General features: G+C 40.6%; 1 protein-coding gene across 1 annotated transcript in view; it reads left to right on the top strand.

The window, feature by feature from the left end:
- Positions 1-10,459: 10,459 nt before the first annotated feature.
- The window catches only part of HPGDS (hematopoietic prostaglandin D synthase), a 15,556-nt gene continuing 841 nt past the window's right edge, over positions 10,460-25,174 (top strand). Inside the window, exons 1-4 of the mRNA XM_010001369.1 lie at positions 10,460-10,595; positions 19,466-19,558; positions 22,095-22,204; positions 24,669-24,767. Of these exons, the coding sequence (XP_009999671.1) occupies positions 10,463-10,595; positions 19,466-19,558; positions 22,095-22,204; positions 24,669-24,767 (435 nt within the window). The 5' untranslated portion in view covers positions 10,460-10,462. The remainder of the gene's footprint in view (positions 10,596-19,465; positions 19,559-22,094; positions 22,205-24,668; positions 24,768-25,174) is intronic.

The raw sequence follows: 25,174 nt of genomic DNA, 5'->3' as shown, positions 1-25,174 counted from the left end.
GCCCTCAGTTCTCACCAGTGCTAGATGCTATCAGTACTGAGTTGCTTTGGTCATCGGGGTATGTGTCAGAGAAACACTTTCCAAAGAAAAGACAATCTCATCAACATAGCAGAAAAAACCCAAACATGGTGTGAGGAAGACCCTGGAATTGTGCAGAGAGCTTTCAGTAAGGGAAAAAACATTTAGAAACAATATTCTATTAAATATAAAGGCTGACTTGTATGCATTCACTTAAGCTACTGAGACAAATCTAGTCAGAGGAATCAGATTAATATTAGGCAGTAGCAATCAATTCCTCCAGGTCATTGTAGTGCACTATTCTGCCCATTTTCCAAATTCTTGTCTTCTGGATCACCAATGAATTGACATCCTTTGGTCCTAATTCCCACCTTTGTTCTAAAGAGAAAAACCTCCTGCATCTGCTTCCACTCTCTCAATTTTTCTCTTTATCAAAACTCACTGGGTTTTTTTTTCTGTTGCTTTTTGTTTTTTACTTCAAAATGACACTGCATAGCTGTTCAGCTGTTCTGTTCTTTCCCTCTTTAAATTCTGTCATTTCCCTGCGTGCATAATCCTGCACACATTTCCTCTGTTAAAAGCCATCCTTCATTCACTGCTCATTTCAAATGATCCCAGCAAACAAACCTTATATTTACAGTATTTTTCTGGGACCTCTATACTCCTTAGAACTGTTTATAAACACTGGTACTTTCATACTCAAAAGTTGTAAATTTTGTAAAGAAAAAAACTCAACAAAATAGACATAGAGGTCTTTTGTAAACTTACCTTTGTTTATTCTTGCTTTCTTTAATCCAAAATAGAACCCACCTCTCCATAAAAATGCATACTAAATGTGAATGACTCCCTTTTGCAGATGCATGCACACCCAGACACAATCAAACCTATCTGGGTAGAAATAAGACTGAAGCTCTCCAATTTTTAAAGTGAAAATAGACATAAAGTAATTCTTAGAGTTCTGGGTTTGTGTACATGCAAGAGCATTAGTGAGTTGTCTTCAGTGCCACTGATAAACACACTGCTGCTCTGAGGGTTTGCTGCTAAGATTTCTGATTGCTTCCGACAACCTTCTTCTAAGCAGTTAGAAAGCAGAAGCAATTGAAGACAGCGCTCATTTTCAAGTACCTTTGAACAAAATCTTAGCAGCAAGTAATTACACTTGGAGGAGCCACTGACGTGCTGGTGTTGGCTTAGCAAGTGGCATGCCATGCCACTAAAACTATGCTTATTCCCATCAGCTTAAGACTTATTACATATGCTGCTAATCTCAAACAGGTGACTTTTTAACCCTTCTGCTAGCTAGTCCAAGAATGGGGGCAGGGGTGGGTGGGGGGTTGACATGGGGTTGGTGTCGTGGGGAAGGAGAAGAAGAAAAAAGAATTTGCTAAATCCCACACAGACATTTTAAAGTATCACTATTTTGAAGAACATCTTTTATCCAGAGTCAGTCTGCTAAAGCTCCCATAAAATAAGCTACAACAATGAACTGAAAAAAAAGATAAATGCTTAATTTTGTACCTCTTTAGAAGTAACTAAAAGTGTTGCTGGAGCATGAAATGGGATAGGAGAGAAAAGAAGGACATTCAGTGATACCAGGCAGACACATCAGTGATTTGAATTCGGGCAGCAGATGGCAAAAAGGAGAAGGAGAACAAAGAGAAATATACAGAAAGGATAGTTTGAACTGTCTCACAATCTTTCTTTAGTTGATGTTTGAGAACAGGAAAGAACCAATGTAGGACACCAGCCTCTGTAACTGTATGCCTCAGATAAATGAGCATTATTTTGTGTGCCAGGGTAGTCTGAGGTAAAGCACAGAATGTGCACGACTGGACACTGGCCTGGAGCCAGACTCTGGTGTTTCTGTGAACAAAGGCAAAATTGGCTGCCAATTGCTGCTCTAAAAGTACTTTCTTCTTAAGTCTTGAGACACACAGGTTGGGGATTTACATACCAAGCAGTTTGTGACCTTAACTTATGGGGTCTTGAATACTTACCACTTAGGGCAAAATCTGGGTGGTCCTTGTCCCAGGGCTTCAGACCAGGTGCTGTTCAGGACTATAGGTCACATCTGCCAGCATTGGTCATCTAAAGCAGACTGGCTATATGCAAAGAGCACTTTAGCAAGGTCTTGAGTCTCCTGAGGCTCACTCTGGCTGTGAAAACTACTTAAAAAATATCTGAAAATACACAAGATCTGTGCCCCAGCCCACGCGCTGGAGGGTCCTGGGCAGGGCAGTACTTGCCATGCACCCCAGGGCAGAGCAGGAGGACACCAGGAATTCATGATCAGGAGACCTGGTGGGTGGTGCTGAAGAACTCTGCAAAGCAAATGAAACTTAATAGAAAATTTAAGGGAGGTTCAGGCTGGATATTAGAAAAAATTTATTCACAGAAAGAGTGGCATTGGAACAGGCTGCCCAGGGAGGTGGTGGAGGCACCATCACTGAAGATGTGGTGTTTCATAAGATGGTTTAGTGGTTAGGGGTTGTAGGGTGGATGGTTGGACTTGATGATCTTGAAAATCTTTTCCAACCTTGATGATTCTATGATTCTGTGAAACCTTGCCCCATCTCACCTACGCCGGCTACATGAAACATATATTGTTCTGAAAAACCTACCTAATTCTTTCTTTCCTGCCTATGTTTTCTTTTCTTTTTTTTTTTTTTTTTTTTTTTTTGGTAAGTTGTACAGAGGATTTGCAACATTCAACAGTTCAAGAGTAAATTCAGATTTGCAGGGGGAAAGATTTGGCATTTGGATTCCCCCGTTTATGTACACACACACACACACACAGGTGGCTGGGATAGGGAAAAAAAGCTCCTTTTTTCACATCCAAGAGAACATGTTGGAGAACCAAGACAGTTGTTAGACAAATTACTGTGCTAGACAAGCCTGAGAGTTCAGGAAATGGACATGAAATCATCCTGGTAAAACCAGCAGCTGCCTTCGGAAAGCTGACTAAACCACTTAACACACAGCAACGTCACTGGCCACTGCACTCTTTGCTTTGTAGGGATATTGTGACGGGGTGCTGATTTATCTGGAGACTACAGAGACAGATGCAAGGCAGGAGTTTTTACAAAAATGCCTGGTGTTGGCAAGAATTAAGATTATTTAGGCTATTGTTCTGCCACAAAATGCTTAATAGAATTCTTAAAATATCTCATGAGGAAATAATAGACACAAATAATCTTTCCTGAGAAATCATCTGAATCACTCCTTAGTTTGCATCTTTCCTGAGATCTCCTCTTCTGCAATCTTATTTACCAGTATTTAGCAGTCTCAAGCATGCAGTTTATTCATTTGAAATTCATTACAGCCTGGAAGGCTGCACAAAACTATTTTGAAAGTTATTTACCTAAAACTGGAGGCAAGTAGCTGCAAATCAAAAGACTGAGGATCAGACAGAAAGCAGGGTCATTCCAGATGCTGAAGGCCCTAAACTGAAGAGTCGGACACGTGAGGCAAAAGGGGCAGCAGGTTGCCAATGCAGCCCAGCAAAGACTGCTCTGTGAGCCCCTTGCTGCCTCCTTTTACCTACTGGCACATAAGTGCTGCCTCAATGCACTGCCGTTAAAATTAATGGGGTGAACCTCAAATATCTGAATTCCTATTGTTTTGACTGCAGTCACCCAAGGGACAGTCACAAGAAGAGCAGCATCTAGAACATTAACTTTAGAGAAACCCAGCAGACCCTGGTGTTCTCCCTTCAATAATGGTCTTGAAAGTGACCACCCATTCACTGTCCACTCACATCAGACTCCCATCTTAAAAAAAAAACTTCTCAGAACTAGTATTTTTCTATTCTTTTGGTTTAACTGAGATGTGTTTTTTTCCTCCTGTGTTCTTGAAGGATTTTTCCAGAGCTCTAGTTTCCCACACAAGCAAACCAAGCCTGGCAATTCCTTGCAAAGATAATTGCTTTAAGCTCTCTCACACCCTCTTTTTTAAAACCCACACACTGACAGATCAGGCTTTCAAAAGCCTCTCTCACACTGCAAAGAAAATGAAAATGAGCATTTTTCCTGTTTGCTGTGCAATAATAGAGGTCCATCATGGTTCTTCAATTCTGTTTCCTAGTGGGAATCCCAAAGTCATTAGCTTCCCCTGTCCTTTCAGCATTGCTCAAGCAGCAGAAGGTAACCAAGCATACCTTTCCCTAAAGCTTTCTGACCATTCTGTTAGCCTGGTTAAATAAAAAGGAAGAAATACTGGACATGGACATGTCTTTCCTACCTTGCAAAAGCTGCAAAGTGCATTTTTTAAAGTTACAGCTGTGGAAGCTTTTCTTTGTTTGCTTTCTGAAATAACTATTTAAGTCTTGTGTCTCTGGTTCCTTCCTCTGAAAACCAAAATTTAAAAAAAATAAAGGCAGGAAGATTCACTTAGGAGAGGGAAACTTTTTTATTATTATTGATGAGGAGAAATCTGCTGTAATACTCGTCTCTCTAATCACAGAGATTAGGAATTCTCACACCTGAGAAGGATAATAAGCAAAACAGGCAAAACTGAACCTAATATTCTTGATGTTGCCCAGATAAAAATAGGTAGAATAAGCCTCTTTCCTGGTTAAAAAACTTACTTCGTCCTCCATAAAGTAACACAACTCTACCCAACTCCTAAGGATCAGAACCAAAAATTCATGCTTCATACTTGGATAAGTCACTCCTGAGATAACAGCCTAAGGAAAAACTCTCCTTTAATGTGTGTACTCCCTTGTCTGTGTATACAAGGAAAAAGCCCATAGAACCAGCCAGCTTCTCTCCCTTTCTAAATTGAGTTTCCTAACTGACATTAGCATTAGTGGGCCCTACAACAGAGAGTAAGGGAGAGAAGGAAGCGTTTTCAGAGGGATCTGATATCCCAGTGCTGCCATTAACAGAGAATGTCTAACTGGTTATAAGAACTTCAAGCTGTGTATGTAGCATGGTACATCTAAGACATCACAGAAATACATGCGTAAATACACTAATTGGCTGAAATTGCAGTGCTCCCTCCACCCCAATAGCATATCCAGATCAGGCTGGTAGGTACACATCTATTTCAAGCCTACTCATCTAATTTTCAGGCCAACTTTGCAGAAACACCTTGTAAAGAAATAGCCATTGCTTTAAAAAAAAGCCCTAAGAACAAAAAGAAATAAAAATATCTGCCAAAATTCTCAGCTTCAGATAGATTATGGCTTAGAGAGGGCACAAACTCTGTTTTATACTCCATAAAGCAAGATGCTTCTTAGCAGAAAGACACCTGTAGACTTCAGTGAGTGGAGGATGATTTGTTGTTATACTTTCATCTTATAATGAAAATGGAATGTATAATATCAGCTTCAGCAAGTCAAACACGCCAAACTGATATAATGGCTTAATCTTACAATACAATAAACAGAGGTATTCATTGACTGTCTAACTCACTAGTCCTCAGAGGCACTTCCTTGTCAGGCATGGCAACACCTTCCCTTCTTACTTCCTTCAGCAAGCACTGGCTTTCCTCCTGGAGATCCTGAGGTCCAGCCTGCTCTGCTGGTAGCTGATGACAGGCCCCAAGTTCACTGAGGGAGCCCTAAGTTGTATTAGCACAGGGGAATGAAAAGGGGCTCTCCCAAGGACCACATATTGGTCTGGCTGCAATTCATGCAAGGCTGATGACACCAGGTAACAGAGACCTTCAGCTTCCCCTTTTTGGCAGGCCCATGGCTGGGGAAGTGTTTTGTCAGGTGATAGCTGTGGTCCTTTCTATAAGTGACTCCTAAATTATTTAAAGACCCTCATGTTAAATACACATACAGTGCCCCACATGATCTTTTCCAAGCAGACAGTTCCAGTCTCAGATTTTTAGAAATACCCAGATGAACCTTAACCCAACCCTATTGGTCTTGCTTCCTGGAAGGAACAGTCAAGTCTTTTTAAACCCACTCACAAAGATGAAACCTTAAGGCAAGAAAACCCTTAATTTCTCACAGTGCAATGTACAATTAAAGGGGACTTTGCACCAGGAGGTCCTTAGTCAGACTTTGGATGGATATGAACAAATAGGTCAATTTAGCTGGTTTCTTCCCCTCTACCCCCAGATCAGGGAAAAGTTCTCTGCTGTCACCTCAAATATTAACAGCATTATCAAAGAAAATTAATTAAAGTGCTGCATTTTGCATTTTCTTGGTTTTTGTTGTTTTGGGGTTTTTTCTTCTTCTGTATTCACATACTGAGTATCTGCATCCAGGTTTTGGTGTCTATTACTAGCTTGAGAAAAATTTCCTTGTATTACTTTGAGGGCTGGATTTTCCAAAACAGATGAAACCCTGTTCCTCTAAAATGTCCAACAGAGTTTTGGTGTTTATTTGCATGGAGCAGAAGTCCAGGCTGGGCATGCAGGACTGCACACCAGCAGGGAGAGGTAGTTGGCTCTGGGTTTCTCTGAGTACACACCCAAAACTCATCTTGAGCAGGTGAAACGCAGGTGAGTGCATTTGTGATTTACCTTTAAAAACAGAATAGGGACACTTACACTATCACCCAGTAAAAGCAAAAGTCTTGCATACCTTGCAGACATTGGGACTGCTTGTTTCTATACCCTTCCGGTATATTCATACAGTTTTGTGTCTGCCAGGGCTTTTTCTTTTCTGCACTAGTGCTACCTGAAATTCAGCATTTTAATTCTCAGAGACTGATGCTGATTCCTTCCTTGGCTCTGTTTTTCACTCTAATCTTGCTTGAAGTTTTCAAATTGATTGCTCAATCCTTCTTCAGCTGGAATAAAAGTATTCCAAATTCATCAGGTAATACAATATCTCCATAAAGATGTGAACAATTTAAATTATTTGAAATCTGGCCTAAGACATCTGGGATGCTTGTAACTTTAATCTGAATTTTTACTCATGAGTAACAAGAAGAATGTCACCTTTTACACATATTTGACCTCCTCTCAGATTTTCTGTTTGACTTTGTCACTGAGTGGCTCCAAAAGTAGAATTTAGTCATGAGATCCACTAATCTTCTGTTTAAAGGTATGTTAAACCAGTTAAGCTGGCTTTAAGAAAGCCACAGGAACGATAGAAAATCAGCTAAGCAGGTCAACAACTTGAAAGTATTAAAGGTAATTTAATAGTAAATTTAAATTACTTGAGTTCACTGCTTTCAAAGTTGTATGTGATACAGCTGGGGCTAAGGTTCCTGCAGGTGCTCTCAATGTAGGGCAGGGCAGATGTACAGGTGGGACTTGACCATGTATTCTTTGTGTATACAGTGAAAATACATCTTCCAATGTTTTTAAGCCATGAGTAAACCTAAAAAACAAGAGAAATAATTTAAAATAGTTTTAAAATTTTTGTAGCTCTCCCCTAAACAAAAAAAAAAAGGGCATAAACTTGAAGATGCAAAATAGATTTTTTTTTTCCCCTAGAAGTGACATTTTTAATATGGTTTTAATCTGTTTCTCATGATCCATTCCTTTACAAGCAGACTGGGAAAATGAGGTAAAAGAGGATAAAAGAAAAAAGCCAACAACTTACTTGGTATGTTTGCCAAAAATCTATTCTGAACACAACCCTTTCTTTCCTTTAGAAATGTAGCTGTAATTGTTTAGGAAGCAGTACTCCTGACATTTCACAATGAATACAAATAAAAAAGAAAACCTACAAACATTTACAAAAACATGCTTACAATAAAGCTATAGAGGCCTTTAAAATGTCAAGTATTTTTGGTAAACTCCCTGTGAGGTTGGGTTTTTTTGTTCACGGATGGAGAAAAATTCATAAGCTTAAATGTGCATCAGCACTGCAAATATTTGATTACCCCTGACAGTGTATTCATTAGAAATTTGTTTAGCTTTTCTTTAGACATTTCAAACAATAGTTTCCACTGCTTCCTTGACAGACCAAAATATTCCACAGTCTACCAAAACAGCCAGAAAGACTTGCTGATCTTCAGCCAAAATTCCCTTTTCTTTACATCATCTCACTACTCCTGATTATACATGTCTTTGTATATAAAGTTCTCCCACAGCAAGAATTAGACTCTTTCAAAATACTTGCCACCAGAAATGTTGCACTTCACTCATCTCCAGCCTGCTCTTTATATAGCTGTCAGCTGGCTTCCTCATGACTATACCTTCAAATCTTCTATTTTTGTGTTTTTAAATGCCTTCCAGCTGTCAACACCTTCCCACTAGCACAGGGCTAAGTGGGCTAGAGGGAGTAGAGATATTGGAGCCATGTGTGAGTGGTGCAGTAAGTCTGAGGCACTGGAACTTCTGCTGATGTTTACAAAAAAACCCTCTACCCTCAAAGAAGGGATGCAGACACTGTGACTTTACATGTTAAAGTTTGTATCATTTCCAAACATAGACTGAATCAGTAGTATTTGCTTAACTCTACAAAAACCGGAAAGAACCAAGTGGGTTTTTCCCACTTCTCTTCCCAAATCATAGAATGGCTTGGGTTGGAAGGAACCTTAAAGATCATCTATTTCCGAATCCCCTGCATGGGCAGAGACATCTCCCACTAGACCAGGTTGCTCAGACCCCCATCCAGCCTACCCTTGAACACTTTCAGGGATGGGCAATCTTATTGTCTCTTCTTATATTAACTTTGTAGACATATAATCCAAACTCACCCTGCATAAATGAATAATAAAGTATAATAATATATAGCATTAATGTATAAGCACAATAAAGCATAGTAAGTAACGCATTTGGCCACAAAATTTGAAAACAGAGTAGCCAAATTTTGCAACTTGCCTAAAACATTCTTGAAAAATTGGAAAGTGTCAAAATTTCTCTCTTTAGAGAAAGAAACATACCTGTAAACTGCAAGCTGCATTTGCCAAGCAGTAGAGAAATGTATTTTCTGGTAATTAACACATCAAGAAAGCTAATCACATCCTGATGTAAATAATTTTGCCTGCAGCTTCCCTCTTCTGTGCAGTGCAAAGGAACATGCTTTCTTGACTTAAAAGATACAACTGTAGTGGTGTCTTCGTTTTTAAGCATTTGTAGATATCTCCACTGGTAACTCTTCATCTCTGCTCCTGCTTCTTCGCTGGATCATCAGCATTCTTCATTTACTAATAATTTAAACCTTCATTTACTAATAATCTCTCCTGACCCTGCAGCATGATGTAGGGGAACACGGAACTTTCATGACAATTTAAGCAGCCTCCAGTGTGCTCATTTGCTGTGAATTTTTTTTTTGCCTTTGCTACTCTGAGGATGGAAAGTTGGTATTTTGACTTTTGAGGAGTAGATGGCAAAGGCAGTTTGCTCTTTCCAGCTTCAGTTAAGTTCAAGCTTCCCCAGCCTCTGAACAAAGATCTTCTCCCTCTAAAGTGAAAGATGCTGATTCATCTGTCCTCAAGCCTGTTTTCAAAGGCAAGGTGACAAAAAAGGGTGTTGCCTCTATTGCAAGGTTATGTGGATTTAAAAAAAGTTCCCTTCCATGACCTGTGTTGCAGGCTTTATCACTAATACACTGAATCTGATGGGTACAAATGAATGGTAAATGACATGTAAAGTCTACTGTAAGGCCAAAATGCGAAAGGGTTTTGCTTTGGAGGAGGAGGTGGGTGGTTGTTTTTTAATTTCTTCTAGCCTGTACATTTATATCTCAGCAGAGTTCATAAACCTCTCTTATTAAGGTACTATGTGCACAGAGTTTAAAAGCTCATGTTTGACTTTAAGGGACCTTAACTGTTCATCTTTCCTGCTCCATCCTTGTTGTACATCCAAAATTAGGAGTAACCACTTCCTTTGCATTTTACACCAAGAAACAAATAGAGCCTTCCCATTACATGATTCCTAACTAGAACTGAAGAAACAAATTAACACGAAAACCACAAAATAATTTCCAGTCTTCTTTTGGCTTCTGTACAAGAAACTGAGAATTTGATGATGATTTTCTCAAAACAACTGTGTAGACTAGATTCCATAGCAAATTTTTGCTTCTAAAGTAAATCAGGTCAGTTCCCTGCACAACTAGGGTAATAGTTAATGAGGAAAATTACAACACCTTCGCAGTTTTTCCTCATTACTACATGATCATTAAGGTCTTTTAAAACCCAAACCATTCTGTGGTTCTGTTACAGTATATAACTTTAGATTTGCACTTTGGCATTTTAGAAATGGCTTGAGTCTGGAGTCACAAGAAAAGTAAATGAAAGCTGAAACTCCTTAACATATCTGGAAAAAAATCAAGCCAATCTTTTGGAGATACACTAGGAGGAACTACGGGTTTAATTGTCATTGCTCCTGTCTGAATATTGTTGGTTGCAGAGCAAAAAAGCACAATTAATGCAACAATTGCCAAGTATGAGACATCATGGCTTTGTGTAATATGACCTTTGCATTGTACAAGTATGTGTTTCAAAACCAAGCATATGGTGTGCTTTTGTAAAAAGGAGTCGAGTTACTCATATTTAAAGTGACATGGTGTCTTCCCTTTCAGGGATCCAACATGCCCCAGTACAAGTTGACATACTTCAATCTGCGAGGACGAGCAGAAATCAGCCGCTACCTGTTTGCCTATTCAGGCAAGAAGTATGAAGACCACAGGATAGAAGCAGCAGACTGGCCCAAAATCAAACCAAGTAAGTAGGATGGAATCTTAGAGTCAAACCTCTATTACTGTAGGGAGCAGTTAAATTTGGTATAATTTAACTTGTCCATAATGTTCACAGGGACCTGAATGATAAATAGTCAAACACCACTGCCCTCCGAGTGGCATCTGAAGACCATCTGTGGTGCTCAAATTTGGAAAACACTGGCTAACAACATACAGAGAAGAGTGCAAATGAAGGAAGCAGTGGAAATGGGATGTTTTCAGTTAGGGATGGCTGACATGGGAAACCTTGTCTTTTTAGGAGCTTAAGCCTGTTGACTATGTGGCATATAGCTTTATATCTCTTCTCCTACTGCAGTTCTCAGAGAAGCAGGACCAAAGCTAAAGCCAAGATTGAGAATTCAGAGGAACAGAGGAAAGCTCTGCATAGGCCTTTTTAATATTTAACTATGCACGTATTCACACATACATACACACACCTCTGTCCTGAAATGAAGCTCAGAGAATATTAGCAATATATAACACCATGAAGATTTTTGCACACTGATGTTTAAGTAAGATACACTAAAAAGACGAAGCATAAATAGTAACTTAAACGCTACAGAGGCATTCACGTCCTAGGACAAGATGTTCTAAAAGGAGACCAATTAATAGATATCAATGATGTCTCCAGCATCAAAGCCAAATCCTTCCTATACTTTTCCTCAGTGTTCACATCATGAACTCCCGAGTGAAGCTTTCTATGCATGGTAGTGGTTCACTGCAGTGTATGCCCACTGGCAACATTATTAGCACCAAAACACAAGGAGGAGAGGCACCTCAGTAGCCCCCCATCTAAGCCATGCAGTTTGGAGCTATACCCACTGCATTAATCCATGTCGGTAAAGCAATTTAACCTTTGGACATATTTTTTTCCCCTTCTGTGATGTGAAAAGTTTTTAGCAGGCTTAGCAAGGGTTAAGATTTTTAATTTTCTCTGTATAATTGCCTTTCATAACAGCCCCTACTACGACCAATCCCTAGATGAAATTCCAAAGCAGTTAGGAAGTTTAGTAAAATGTGGGAGCTGCTGCTCTCAGATTAGTGAAATCATCTGTGCAAAATTTATGCTGATCTAGGAGTTCTTTGAACTTCTGGCTGCTGTAGACAGTGTGCTTCAGTCAGTCAGTGACCGGGAACTGGAATGCATTGTGCTATTTGACCAGGAAAGTGTACACTGACAAAGAAATGGTTGGATGCATGTTTGAAAGTGTTATCACATCTCATACCAGAATGCTAACATTTTGCTTCTGGAAGGCTCCCCAAATCCTGGCTCAATCAGCAACATAATGATGGGATTTGCCACCAGTGGCATTTACATTGTAGACAATATAAAAATTAAGGGGTTCATGGACTATAATAATAGTAAAGGTATCTTATTTGGATGCATAACATTGTAATGATGCTAAGTAAATTGCCTGGAGGTCAACTAACTGATGACTACATCCTTCTCCTTATTTGTGAGGCCATTCTTACTCGTGTTATTTCCTCACAAAATAACCTCCCACGGGCAAATCATTCAGCAAAACTCTAAATTAAAGGTAGCAAGAAGGCTCTGCAGTAAGCAGCCTTACACACTACTACAAGGCCAACAGCCACTGCCCCAGTCTGCCCCAAGGTACCTAAACTCTGACTTTACAGGTCAGGACTCAACACAGGAACTGTCTGCCTCCTGGCTAGGGAGGGGGTCACATAGGGTCTGTGTGTTTTAACAGTCCAACAATATTGCAAACAGCAAAGATGCACCATTCGCTGTCAGGAAAACAAACCACCTGCATTCTCTACTATCCTGAATTTTCAACATGTCCCTCGGCTCCCTCCATAGAGACAGGGATTGAAGAGGGAAAAGCAGCACAGCTCAGGAAAGCAGGGAACTGGCTTCTTCCCAAAAATGTTCAGTTATAGGTACGTTCAACAGTAAATATGAATCGAGGGGATTCGTCCAACCCATTGTGCTTACAAAGGCATAATTAACTTTGCTGAGAAATCACCTACACTACAATATGTAATTCATATTCTGTATACAGATCTTCCCCATGAAGCTCAGGATTCCCTGTCCCCTACCCCCCTTCCATTTTCCCCGGACTGGCTCTACTTCAAAATGAAGACATAAGTAGCAGATTCCAGTAAGTCTCATCATGGTGAAAACCAAAGGGTGGTAAGTCTTTAGCAATGATAAGGGGAATTACAGCTGGTTTTGGTGTAATAGCAGCCCATGTAATAACAGTTTGGTATCTTGCTTATTTTCCAACCCTCAAAAATCATTACAATTAATCCAGTTAATTGAACTATTTGCATAATTATATATTGAAGTGAGATTAAGAAATACCACACAAATTGTCATACACACTTGCATACACCATGCCTGCATTTACCTACTTGCCTATAAAAGATCTGAAACCAGTTTTCACTGCAGTCTGCAAGTACAACATGATGTCCCTCTTTTTAAAAACTTCAAGTATTATGGGGTAAGATTAAGAAAAAAATACTTAGGGGAAAAAGGACACAAAGGGCACTTCACGTTTCTCTAGCTGCAAAGGGAACAAATCAAAGACTTCAAATTTGCCTAAGAGCACCAAGAGTTGGATCTCTGTACAGAAGATAGGTTTGCTTCATCAATTTTCACAAAATTGAAGTAAGGTTTTTTGCAACAATACCAGCCTCCCAGCCAAATCATCATACTGTATATATCAGAATATACTGTCATAATTCTGAAGACATTTCTTAGTTCTCCTGTAAAATTGACAAGATAACAAAAAATGTGTGATATGCAGAAAGACCATTTAAAAAGCAGACTTGGAGCTGTCACAAATTGAATTTTGACCTGACTGAAGAATTTAATGGGTTTTGTGGTTTGTTCTAGCATTTTTTATGTGGCTTCCCTCAGCAAGCTCTTCTCCTAACGGTCCTTCAAGCAAATATGTAACTCCTTGCTTCTAGAAATACTGTCTCATTTGATTTTGTCTACATTTAAGTGGTGTTTGTTTTGTTTTGTTTTGTTTTTGTATGAGAGAGAGACATAACAAATCCTCTATTGCTTGACTTATACACTCTGAAAGTAAAATTTCTGTATCTCAACCATACTCAATTCAGAATCTATATACTACTATACTATAGACCCATTTAAGATCTGTATTGCCTCATACTATGCTCCTCACAAAAAGCATCATTGCACTGATACAAGTCATAATAATGCAAAATGTAATGGTGCACAAAGTCACCATTCCCTCGAGCTATTAGGCTAGCACAAAGCAACAGCTTTTGTTCTGTGCCTCATACAGGGAATGTGAAGCAATGGCGATTACACAGACTGTCACCATAGCAAAGGATTCTTTCATTGCACTGATGGCTGTAAACATGTTACATACTGTTTATGAGGGGTGTAGTGATGCTTGAAAGGTCCTCAGGAAATTGAAAGATTAATTATTGCACTTAAAATACTACCAAGATAATAGATAAACCTTGAGAGGCAGCTGACAGCAGCCATCAATTCCTCAAGGAAGCATTTGTTCTGTTTCCAAAGTGACTTGCTACTACGTAGCTCTAGATAAGATGTGTAAACAGCTCTCTATAGGTAAAAAGCAAGGCTTAACAATCACTTCCCAGGAGAATATGAGTTGTAATAGCTAGAGCACTAAAGCTGGGCTGAAGTTAGATCTGAGCACCATCCTGGTCCTCCCTTTCTAGAATATACAGATTCTGGATGCCTCCACAGCTCCAGGCCAACCACTTCCCAGGGTCCTTGCTCCTCTGCCAGCCCTACAAAACCTACATATTTCTTATACTTCAGACTGGAAGATGCAAAGTATCTCCTATATTTGTTTCTCATGATCCAATTTAAACATGAATGGAAAAAAAAAAGCCGTTATGGTTAGCTTTCCAGGCAGAGGAGAACTTATTTTGACAGAGATATTGAAGTAAGAGGAATGGTTGTGAAATTAGTTTTCCTCCATCTTTGACCAACCCAGCTGCCTTACTATCCACCTGGGTCATGTCCAGGAGGATGAGAAAGAAAGTTATGGTCAAAGGGAAGGCCTGAACACTGGTGAGAACCTCTAGACATGCTAGGATGGGAATAGTTATCACAGCCCTCGGGGGTTTCATGGGATGGAGGCAATTTATACAGATGTCCTTGCCTTTAACACACATCAAGCCTCATCTCCCCTGCTTAGTATCTAGGAGAGACTATGTAGACATCAGTTCTAGTCACAAAAGCCAACCAAAATCAAAATATAGATAAAAAGGAATTTATCAGAGTCCTTAACACTGCACAGACACTTGAGTGAGTCCTTCCTAAAATCAGTCTGATTTCTTACACTTGCTGTCAAGACTTTTTTCATGGTGACTGTAAAGTCTGTGCAGATTTCATTCCAGTATGCAGTGCTAACACAGTACGCTGTGGACCGATGACGGCCCTAGCAGGCCGCCAGCAGTCAGGAATGGCTTCTGGCAGTTCTCTACACAGTGAATAGCCAAGATAATAAGAAAAGCAAGAATTTCCTTGATGAAATTCAATTTAAAGAAGACCACAGGTTTAGGTATGCAAACAGCAGACTTGAAAAAAAAAAATAAATCTGTTCTGCTTTTCAATGAGTTTTCAGTCTAAATCTGGAAATCAACACAAGCATTCACAGCACTTTCAACTTCAGAGGAGCAATAAAACAAGCAGAAACTAAAAGGGAAAGGTCATATATTTTGTGCATGCTTGAGAAATGATGCTGTTTCTATGATGATGGCAACAGTTTTTTCTAGTTTTCCTTCTTCAAATGTATTCGCCAGTAACTGAGAGTTGGAACATTTGCAAAACAGCATTGGTTTGTAAAAGGTGTAAAGGACATCCATATGGATACACAAAGGCATAAACTGATGTCAGTGCAAAGCAGCCACCTAACCCTTCGAGGTTCAAGAAAAACTAGCAAAGTTATATGCACATTCTTCCAGTCTGGATTACTTTGGCTTAACTGTTTGTTCACAACTGCTCTCTGATGCATGTTGTTTAATGCTCTGTTCCCACTACCTTCAGTCTACCCAAATGAGATTCCTCTCATGTTCCAGCTTCATGTGCCATCCCTTTCACTTGCTTATCTAATATAGGAGCCTGGCATGAAACAACCTACATCTGGAGTCACACAAACCATGCCTTTCACCAAAACTGTGCAAAATTTAGCAGTCTTGATACAATACTTACACACGTGGCACATCTGGACATTCCCAGAGGTTCCTTGAACATGGGGTGTTGGTGAGCAGAGCTAGGGCCAAAAGTGCCACAGGAGGCTCAAAGCAAGCCACAGGAGCCCACATGCATGAGTCTAAGTGTAACACTGCTTAAATTCATGTACAGAGAGATGATTTTTCTGCTGTAGTTTGGAGCCCCTGAGTAGATGGTCTGGCTGTGGTTTTTGTCACACTTCAGAAAATGAGCTACAGGTAAAGTGTCTAGAGGACACACTGAGGTAATTTGTCAAACTCTGACCTTGCCTCCAGCCAACAAATTGCACCCATACAGTGTGAAGGCTCTTTGCATCCTTCCTTAAAATGAACTGAGACACAAATCCACCCTCTTTTTCTCCACGTGGAAGAGGAAGCTTCCAGTTTTCACAGAGAATACATTTCTGCCCACATCACTCAAACTTATTGATACAATCTATCTCGTGGTATTGCTATGAATTTATCAATACGGGAAATTGTTCTTTTAAGTTATGAGAAGAGCAAAGATACTTCACTATGGGTTACTAAAAGCTTTGCTACCTGAATTTTGGCTAATAATATTTCAAAGGTCAAGAGTTATTTTTTTTCCCCTAAACTTTCCCAGACTGAAAATGCACCTTTATAAGCCATTATAACTTTTCCTCCAATACAGAGATGTACTATATTTTTTGCCCCTCCTCTGTTCTTTGCTTCAGCTGTAAAGCAGCCTAGATTTCTGCTTACTTTCTGGTGTGCAAGAATAGGATAACCTGCAGTCAAGAACTAACGACAGATTTTTACAATCATCTGTGCAGCACAACTGTGCTTTCTTCAAACCTCTCAAAATTACACTTATTACAGCTTATTAAATCAATAATTCACAAAAGTTGGTGTGTAATCTTATGCATACACTTTACCAGCAAGAAAAAAATATCTAACTTTTACTGAAATAACTTTTTTCCCTGTTCTTTACAAGAAAAAAAATCAAATGGCATGTTGAACGCACAAAAAGGAAAAATCATCTCCCATCTACCATCTGTAGTAATCTATACCATGTATAGCATTTACCATGCTATAAATAGTCCATTGTTTAGTAATGATGCCAATAGATATGGTGCCTCTCAGCCAAAAAAAAACAACAACCCAAGCCTCATTATAAATCAAAGCATAATGTCTTTCGGACACTCAAGGTTCACGGGATAATGTGAAATAAAATCTGCTCTCATTTATTAATTTTATACTTGCATTATGAATAATGTAAGTGTGTGAATATTTCTATTGCACACAAAACAAAGCTGTATTTGTATATTTTCAATTGTAAACTCAGGTTCTTTTCCAGGAGAGAATCATCAGGACTTACGGAGAACAGCTCAGCACTGAGGAGGAAGCACTTTGTAGACATTAAGCACATTTTCAAGGAAGAAACAGGGATTCCCTTGAATTTTGTGCAGTGCTAGGAGGAAATAGTGAGTCCAGAAATAGACAGATTCCTGAGAAACAGATCATGAGAGATTACTACCACTCTGTCACCCAGCTGCCTTTCACACCTTAATCCGTGTTTGTCAACTGTCATCAAGATGCCTCCCTCCTTCTGCTGTAACCAAGGGTATCTTAAAAAAAGCATATATCCATACAAACAAACCAGCTTTCATTTTCCTTGTAGTGACTGACAAAGTGAAACATCAGTCAAAGCTGCAGCTTTTAGACGCACCCCCATATGTAAGCACAGAAGAAAAAGGTCTGTTCTGTTTCTAGATGAAGCAATAGTAGTTTCTCAACCTGAACAACGATCATTCTGCTTTGACAGTTACTGCTGGTACTGCTAGGCTGGCTTAGTCATGTTGAAAGAGCTAAAACTGGATCAGACCAGGGGCGCTACTACTGGGCCCTCCAAAAAAGGCCAGCTAACTCCTTCAGGGATGGTGGCTACTGCTCCTGAGCTGTCTGCACTTTTGCTGTTACCTGTTGTCTGGCATTGCTGTACAGCCCAGTGTGGTCTGGAGCCATCTGAAGGTGGCTGTAGGCTGACCCCTCTGGCACGTCCAGCAGTCTCACATGCTCTCATCCCCTCTTATCACACTTGCTTGAAAGATGCACCGGTGTCCTGTGTAAATAAATGTTACTGCACAGCTCTGTAGCTTTTGAAGCAATGGTGCTCAGAGCACTCTTGCACCATTAATCCACCATGCAGGGCCACAGCTCTTCTCATTCACACAACCAGAGAGCTTTTCAGTTTTGCATTCAGGGATGTGCCTTCTCTTCACTGGATTCTCAATGAAGCAACATGTGGACTTGCCAGGGCCTTGCTACTCTCTGGAAAATAAACATTAATTCTTCTGCAGAAAAAGTCTACTATTGTTTCAATAACAACTAGCAGTGCATGCTTTTTCCCTGGTGTACAGCAGTTAATGCTCTTTGAGCTCTCTTGCTTCTGCTAGTCATCAGCATCAAAATTTATACTGGCCTCACAGAATGCTAAACTTAGAAGTGGCCAGATTCAAATGCAGATACAGATTTGACATTTAAGATCCTTTACCTAATGTGTTTTTCATACTGGATGCTAAACCACAGAGCCACATCATTGATGAAGTCTCCTTGATAAAAAGGTCATGAATTAATGAGGTTTCATTATTTTTATATTTTCATTAAGAACTAAAAAAACCCTTATAGAATAGAAGTGGTATTCCAGGAGTCCCATGAAGACAGTTCTTCTGGGTTTGAAAACACCTTGCATATTTCCAATAGCCAACATTACCACTTTTCTACTACTGCCTTTGTACACTGCACGACAGTCTTAAGATAGGCTTAAATCTTATTTACTTAAGGTGTAGTCTAGATGAAAATCAGAGACAAAGCATTTGGCTATGTTCAGCACTTGCAATCATATACTTGGAATTCATGAAACAGCATCCTTTGAAACACAGATATTTAAAGTTCCTCTGGTGAACAGCACTGGGTTCCCATAAGCACATTCTCACCACCTTAAACACCATAGCTTTTATCAGCTTAAGCTTTGCTCCAAGGTACCAGCCCCATTTGATATACCAGCAGCTTCTCAAAAATGTGACAAAGTAGCAGCCCAGGTTTTCACACATATTATGCTACTAAATTAATGACTGAAAAATAACACATATTTCTTAATTCAAACTCTCTTACAGATATCCATGCTTCCTGCTTAGTTTGTCTTCCGCTATATTTAAAGTCTGGAGGCTTTTTCTCCATGATTGACTGAAGTGCTCTTTTTAATGCAAGTGAAGCCAAGCAAATTTTAGTATCTTCTTAGCATTTGTGGTTCAGTGTGAAAGCTCTATTTGTCTCTTGGTGAGACAGTTTCCCTGCACAAAGAACTCGGAATATGTAGGAGGCCCTTCTGCCTTTACAGCACAAGGCTTGGAAATAGGAAATGCAATGCCTTGTTTCTGTGCTACAGGTGCCTTATTGCAGTGTTGTGTGGTTATGTCCTTAACCTTACCTGCTTTTTTGATATTGTGGTGGTCGTGTTTTTTTTAGTCCATGCATTTACCTACAGAAATACTGTGAAACTGCTAAGTGCTATAAGTGCATATATAAGTGCATACCCTCCAAGTGATAAAAGGGCAGCTACTACAGACCCCCACTATTAAGTGCTATAATTTATATTTCTCTTTGTTTTGTTTTTTTTTTTCCTCCAAGCTATCCCATTTGGCAAAATCCCCATTCTGGAAGTAGATGGAGTTATCATTCACCAGAGCCTGGCAATAGCAAGATATCTAGCCAGAGAATCAGGTAACATGTTTAACTATTATCTTGCTTTGTTCTGCACCCACCTTTAATACTGAGGAAAAACACATCCTACACATCAAAACCAAACCAACAGCTTGACAAGCCCAACCAAGCAGAAATCAACACAAGTGTGGCAATACTGGTCCTAGGCCTTTTCCCTGGCACAAACTGCTAGTAGTTACCAGCCTCTGGTGGCATCTGTGGTTTGTCTGCCATAGCCAAGTGCTGAGCACAGAAATGCAGTGTATCATATAGGCTGCTATTAGAGATGCTGCTCATAGAGCAAAGGTTCAGAAAGGACCAAGAAGTGTTGTGTTGTGGCACATCCATATTCAGTGGCCTTCCTTACTGTAATTCCATGCTTGTTTTGCTTGCTCGGTTGGGACTGCTGTGCCAATCCTTATGAGATCTCAGGCTACAGCCCCTGTGGTTCCAAGATCAGAAGAAGGAACACCAAGGCAAATCTGCTAGTATGCTGTGACAAGGTTTGGAGTCACCCAAATGTCACCTAGAATGTGAAAGTGTGTACTTAAAGGAAAACTCAGAAATAATCTCCACTTACATCTCATTGAGTTTCCCCTCTCCACACAATACCTGGGGTTTGGGCTGACTTCTCCATCCAATAAACTTTACATTCACCTGTTGCTGGACAACAGAAAGCACTTACCTAGGGTATAATTTTTGTTGATTCTGAGTCAAACTATGACACTCAAAGACTCTCAGAGTAGCTTCCCCTGGAACTAAACTTAGAGCTGCCAGGCTAACCAGAGAGAGGACCAGGAGGAGGAGGAGGTTTAGGAAGCATTAGAGATTATCACAGTCAGCAGGCAGAGCACTCTGAATCAGATTTAGGCAGCAATTCTGAGCTGGTAGAGAGATTAGATCAGATGGGGACATCACTTCCATCTTTAAATACTTACATGCTATGGAAGTACTCAACCAGTTAGATAAAGCAATATAAGAGTTAGTACTGCAAGTAATCAAAGAGAGTAGTCAGGGCTTGCTTTAGGTCAGCAAGATGTCATTCAAAACCATCTGCAAAATTCAGGTCAAAGGCAGATGTGTTCATGGTGTGCTGAACATCAGCAAATTGAAAAGGGGGGCTGGAAAGAAAATCCTATCCTACTTTTTTTACACTCTGAGCAAAGGGGTATAACCTGTCTTTCAAAATATCTCAAATTTTCCAACTGAGGAAACAGGTAGAAGTGCAGAGCCTTATTCTTCAAGGCACTAGCACAACACATTTTCAAGCCTGTCTGCAATACTGCCCCCCTGCCAATTCCCTCCATCCTTGACATCATCTACCACTTGCAAGAGGAGAGTACAATGAGCAGCCAGCTGGTAGTCCTCCCTCCCCATCTCCTGTCTGGAGGCTGATCTGGAGCCATGCTCCTTTGACAGGCTGAAGTTCTGACATAGGCGTTCCCCTGACACCTTTTCCACTGGCTTGTGACAGCCACACAGGCTGGGGTGCATGTAAATCCTAGTGCACTCAGACCATGCTGTTCTCCTTTTGGTGTTAATCACGGTGTCAGCTACAGCAGGGAAAAAAGCTGGCATGGAAGGGGGGAAAATTAATTTCAAATTCATAGTGAAAACTTGTAACTTCTGCTGTTAAACCTGCATACGTGTCACCAAGGTTTTAAAATTAAGAAATGGCAATTTTAGGTGCTTGTCACTAACAACTACTCACTGAAGGCTCACAGAACTTCATGCCCAAGAGGAGAGGCACATCCCTTGCCTTCAAAAGCATAGTTTCAGTAAGGGAGATAAATTAGCAGATGAAGGGCATATGGTTTACGGGAGCCACAGAGCTTCCAGTTGAGGCTTAAGAACCAAGAGAAGAAGAGAAGGATGTCATGAACCTGCACAGAGGTGAAAGCATGAGTGCAGGTCTGTGGAACCTGGATGAGGGAAAAAAAGTAGTAGCACTGAGAAGATTGCAGGCAAGTCAAAGGACAACAGAAAAGGAAAGCAGATTTGAAAAGAAGACAAAATTTGGGTAAGGTGCCTTATTACCATGAAGTAACTATGAAGTAATCAAAACCATGCAGGATGTTATAAGAAGGTTCAAAATGGGGCTGAACAGGGAGGACAGAAAGACAGCAAAAGCAGTCAACTTTCACAGAAGCTCTTAGGGAAGTTGGGTTCAGAGATAGAAAGAGCATGAGATGGAGAAGGACATAAGACAGTTGCAAGAGGCAAAGACTAACAGACAGGAATTAGTGCTGATCCTCACTGAATGTACTGGAATAGTGGAAAGGAGAGAGAAGGATAAAGAGGCCATGGGCTCAGGTGATGGGAAGACCAACTCACTAACTTGGATGGATATATGAGGCTGAGCAGGGAAAAAGGCAAATGCAGATTAGATTGCATCTGGATACAAGGAGTCAAATGCAAGTTGTTAGCATCAAAAAAGCCCTGGAGAACACGTATGTTTATGGAAATATTCACAAAGAACAGAGTGTACCTTTGAGGCCACCAAAAATTCCTGCTAATATTGTCTCTTAACCACCCTTCATATGCTTTCTTCCCAAAGGTCTGGCAGGTCAGACGCCTGTGGAACAGGCACTAGCTGATGCCATTGTGGACACCATAGATGATTTCATGACGCTGTTTCCTTGGGCAGAGAAAAACCAGGATGTTAGAGTAAGACAATCACTAATTTAAACAAAGAATGCAGATAAGCTGTGACTCTGTACCTGAGCATCACCTCTGGAGAAACTGCTGTGTGCCAGCTCCTGAGTTCCTCCTCCAAGCTAATCCAGCCAAGGTTTTCTGCTCCCTCTTACTTCCTGGTCACCAGAAGTTTTTCACCCTCAGTGGAAGCAATGACGAGGCTATCATGAGCCGCCCCTCACTGGTTCACTTTGAATTAAGAATGCCCTATGTGTATAAATCAAACTGCTCTTCAGGGGGAAAGAGGATATTACTACCCCAGTTAGCACTAAGCAGTGACTGTATCTTGTTGCAAACAGATAAGAGCAAATCTTTCTCCTTTTTGTAACTGCACAGGATGAACAGCTTCAACCCATCCTCCTTTTGCCCTTCCACATCTTGATTTCTACTTGACTTTCAATAAGTATCAATCTGCAATAACATCAGCTGCCAGGGACAAATGCTTTCCAGTGACCAGGATGCTGTAGGCCAGCAGGTGCTGCTGAAGAGGGCAGGCAGCACAACCCGCACTGTCACTGCAGTCATGCTTTCCAGACCCCCACAGCCCCACTTCGGTCCTCTGTGGTGCCTCTGCAAATACTGATGCCAGGCTAACGTGCTGCCCTGGCTACTTTAACACACAGTCATGGGCAAGTTCTACAGCATTTTGGGGTTTTTTTTTGGCCTCTGGCCAGCCCCTTTCACCAGAGCCCCAGATGCAGGCATGCAGGTCTGCTGGGGAAGACTGGGTCGTTACAAGGGCTCCACATGACTCTGACTCAACCCGATGACCTGACACTTTTCAGGAAAGTGGTAGCGTAACAACGGATTTCCCCATTAAGTACCAGTGCAGCCATCTTCCATATACTCAAAGGCAACATGTCAGAGAGGGTAATTTTATTACCCAAACAACAGAGTAGAAAAACAAATAATAAATAATTAGACCATACAAAAGTGCTCTGAAATCTTGCAGGGGAAGATCTGAAAGTGTATTTGGAGGTCTTAAGTATTGATAAATGTGAATTACTGAATCTCCTAGTGACCTCCGGAGGTTTCCTCACTGGCGGGGGAAGGCTGACCCGCCACCTCGGACTCACGCACTTCTCCAAAATAAGGACTCAAATCATATCGCCAGTGATTAATTTAAAAGGGAGGAGGGTCCAAAGGCAACCCTTGTATGCCTGTAGGCACGTATGCACGCGAGGGAGTGTTTTGGCGCCAAGGAAGGTTGGGGAAACTTGCTTTCTGGGAATCTCTTCACATTCCTCTCGCTATTAGCTGTTCTCCCTCTCTCCTCCCGGGTCTGCTGCCACCACCTTGTGGTAGGAACTGGCGTCTCGTGGTCTCACAATGCCAGATGTGACTTAGACACAGTACTAAGTCAGAAAGTTTCCCCAGGCTTGAGAAGTGATTAGAAGCTCACACATCCCTCAGAGCAAGATGAAAGGATATGTTAGGCGATCTAGCCAGTATCAAGGTGAAAACTAAGCAAGGTGAATGGAGCAGAAGTGGGAGCTGCCCATGGGAGCTCCCTCCATGCCAGGCACAGACTCTCCCCTCACCTCACCCCCCCCCTCCAAAAAAATAGCTGGCACGACAGCAGCTGTCTCAGGCATTGCTGGAGAGCCCCAGGGTGGAGACAAGTAGGCTGTGCTGACCCAGAATGTGGATCCTGGTCACGTCCCCACCTGCTTCATGGGTCGACTGAATACTTCTGTAGTTGGGGGAGGTCATTACCCTCATAAGCACACAATAGTTTGGGGTGTTTTTTTGTTTTGCAGAGGGGCAGTGGACCTTACCCAAGAATGGATAGAGTATAAATATGAAATTTCTGGACCGCAAACTTCTGGCTGTTACTTTGAGCCATAAAATGCAGTTTCTAAGCTCTTAACAGACAGCAGAAAATTTTGTTGAACGTATCTACACAAATACTGGACATTGGAAATATATTTTATAGATTAATTCACCCTAAATCTATGGCTGGGCTTGTCTCGCAGTGGCTGGGTGGCTATTAGCACAGATAAACAAGCAGCATTGCTCCATACGTTGTCCTCAGCATCCAGGAGCTACTAGGTGTTCATTAAGGGAGTAATCGGCTCAAGTCATGGCTCACTGAGCCACAAATGCCATGTTTTGGTTATCTAACCCACTTCATGGTTAAGTACCTCAGCTTTCCTCAATTCTATAGTGCCCCTACGCATGTATCCAAAGGGGAGTTACCCCTGCATTTTTTCTTGATTTAAATAATTGCTGTTTGCTGTATTAATCCTAACTTAGACATTAACAGATTCCTTCTTCTAAACAGAACTAAGAGTACACCAAAATTTGGGTCAGACAAAATTACTTCACTGACACCTTTTTCAAATTTCAGGTTTTTCACAAGTAAGAAACACCCAGAATTTCCATTTTGCTGACTCATGCATTGGTGTGTGTTTTTGTTTCCTTCTTCCTCTAGGAAAAAGCATTTGATGATATCCTCACCAACAAAGCACCAGAGTTACTGAAAGATTTGGATACTTTCTTAGGGGATAAAAACTGGCTGGTAGGGAAGTCTGTAAGTATGATTTTTGTTTCTCCCATTCTGATAAGCCTGCCAGAAAAATAAAATTTGACCATTGTTGAATTTCTGGATTTCATGTCGACCTGTGAAACAACTCTTTTGATTCTTGTTCTTACTAACATGTAATCGTTCACTCAATTGCCAAGTGAAAAAATTTGTTCGTACTATTAGAAAAATGAGGGAAACTGCATTTTCTAAACCAGATTAGTAGTGTGTTGATGCAAAACATTACAAATGCCTCTGCACTAGTCAGTACTTACAGGAGTTGCCCAGAACTCTCCTTATAATCACTGATCAATTTATAAATTGTACGAAAAAAACATAAATGAAAATGTAATTCCATTTTTTACGTGAAACTGTCTGGAACCTAATTAAAACACTTTTCTGCAGCACAGTTTCAG

The sequence above is a fragment of the Chaetura pelagica genome, unplaced genomic scaffold (genome assembly GCF_000747805.2).
Source record: "Chaetura pelagica isolate M959 unplaced genomic scaffold, ChaPel_1.0 scaffold220, whole genome shotgun sequence".
In the NCBI taxonomy this organism is placed as follows: Eukaryota; Metazoa; Chordata; class Aves; order Apodiformes; family Apodidae; genus Chaetura; species Chaetura pelagica.
Note: the sequence above shows the minus strand (reverse complement) of the source record. Positions and strands in the feature narration are given on the sequence as shown.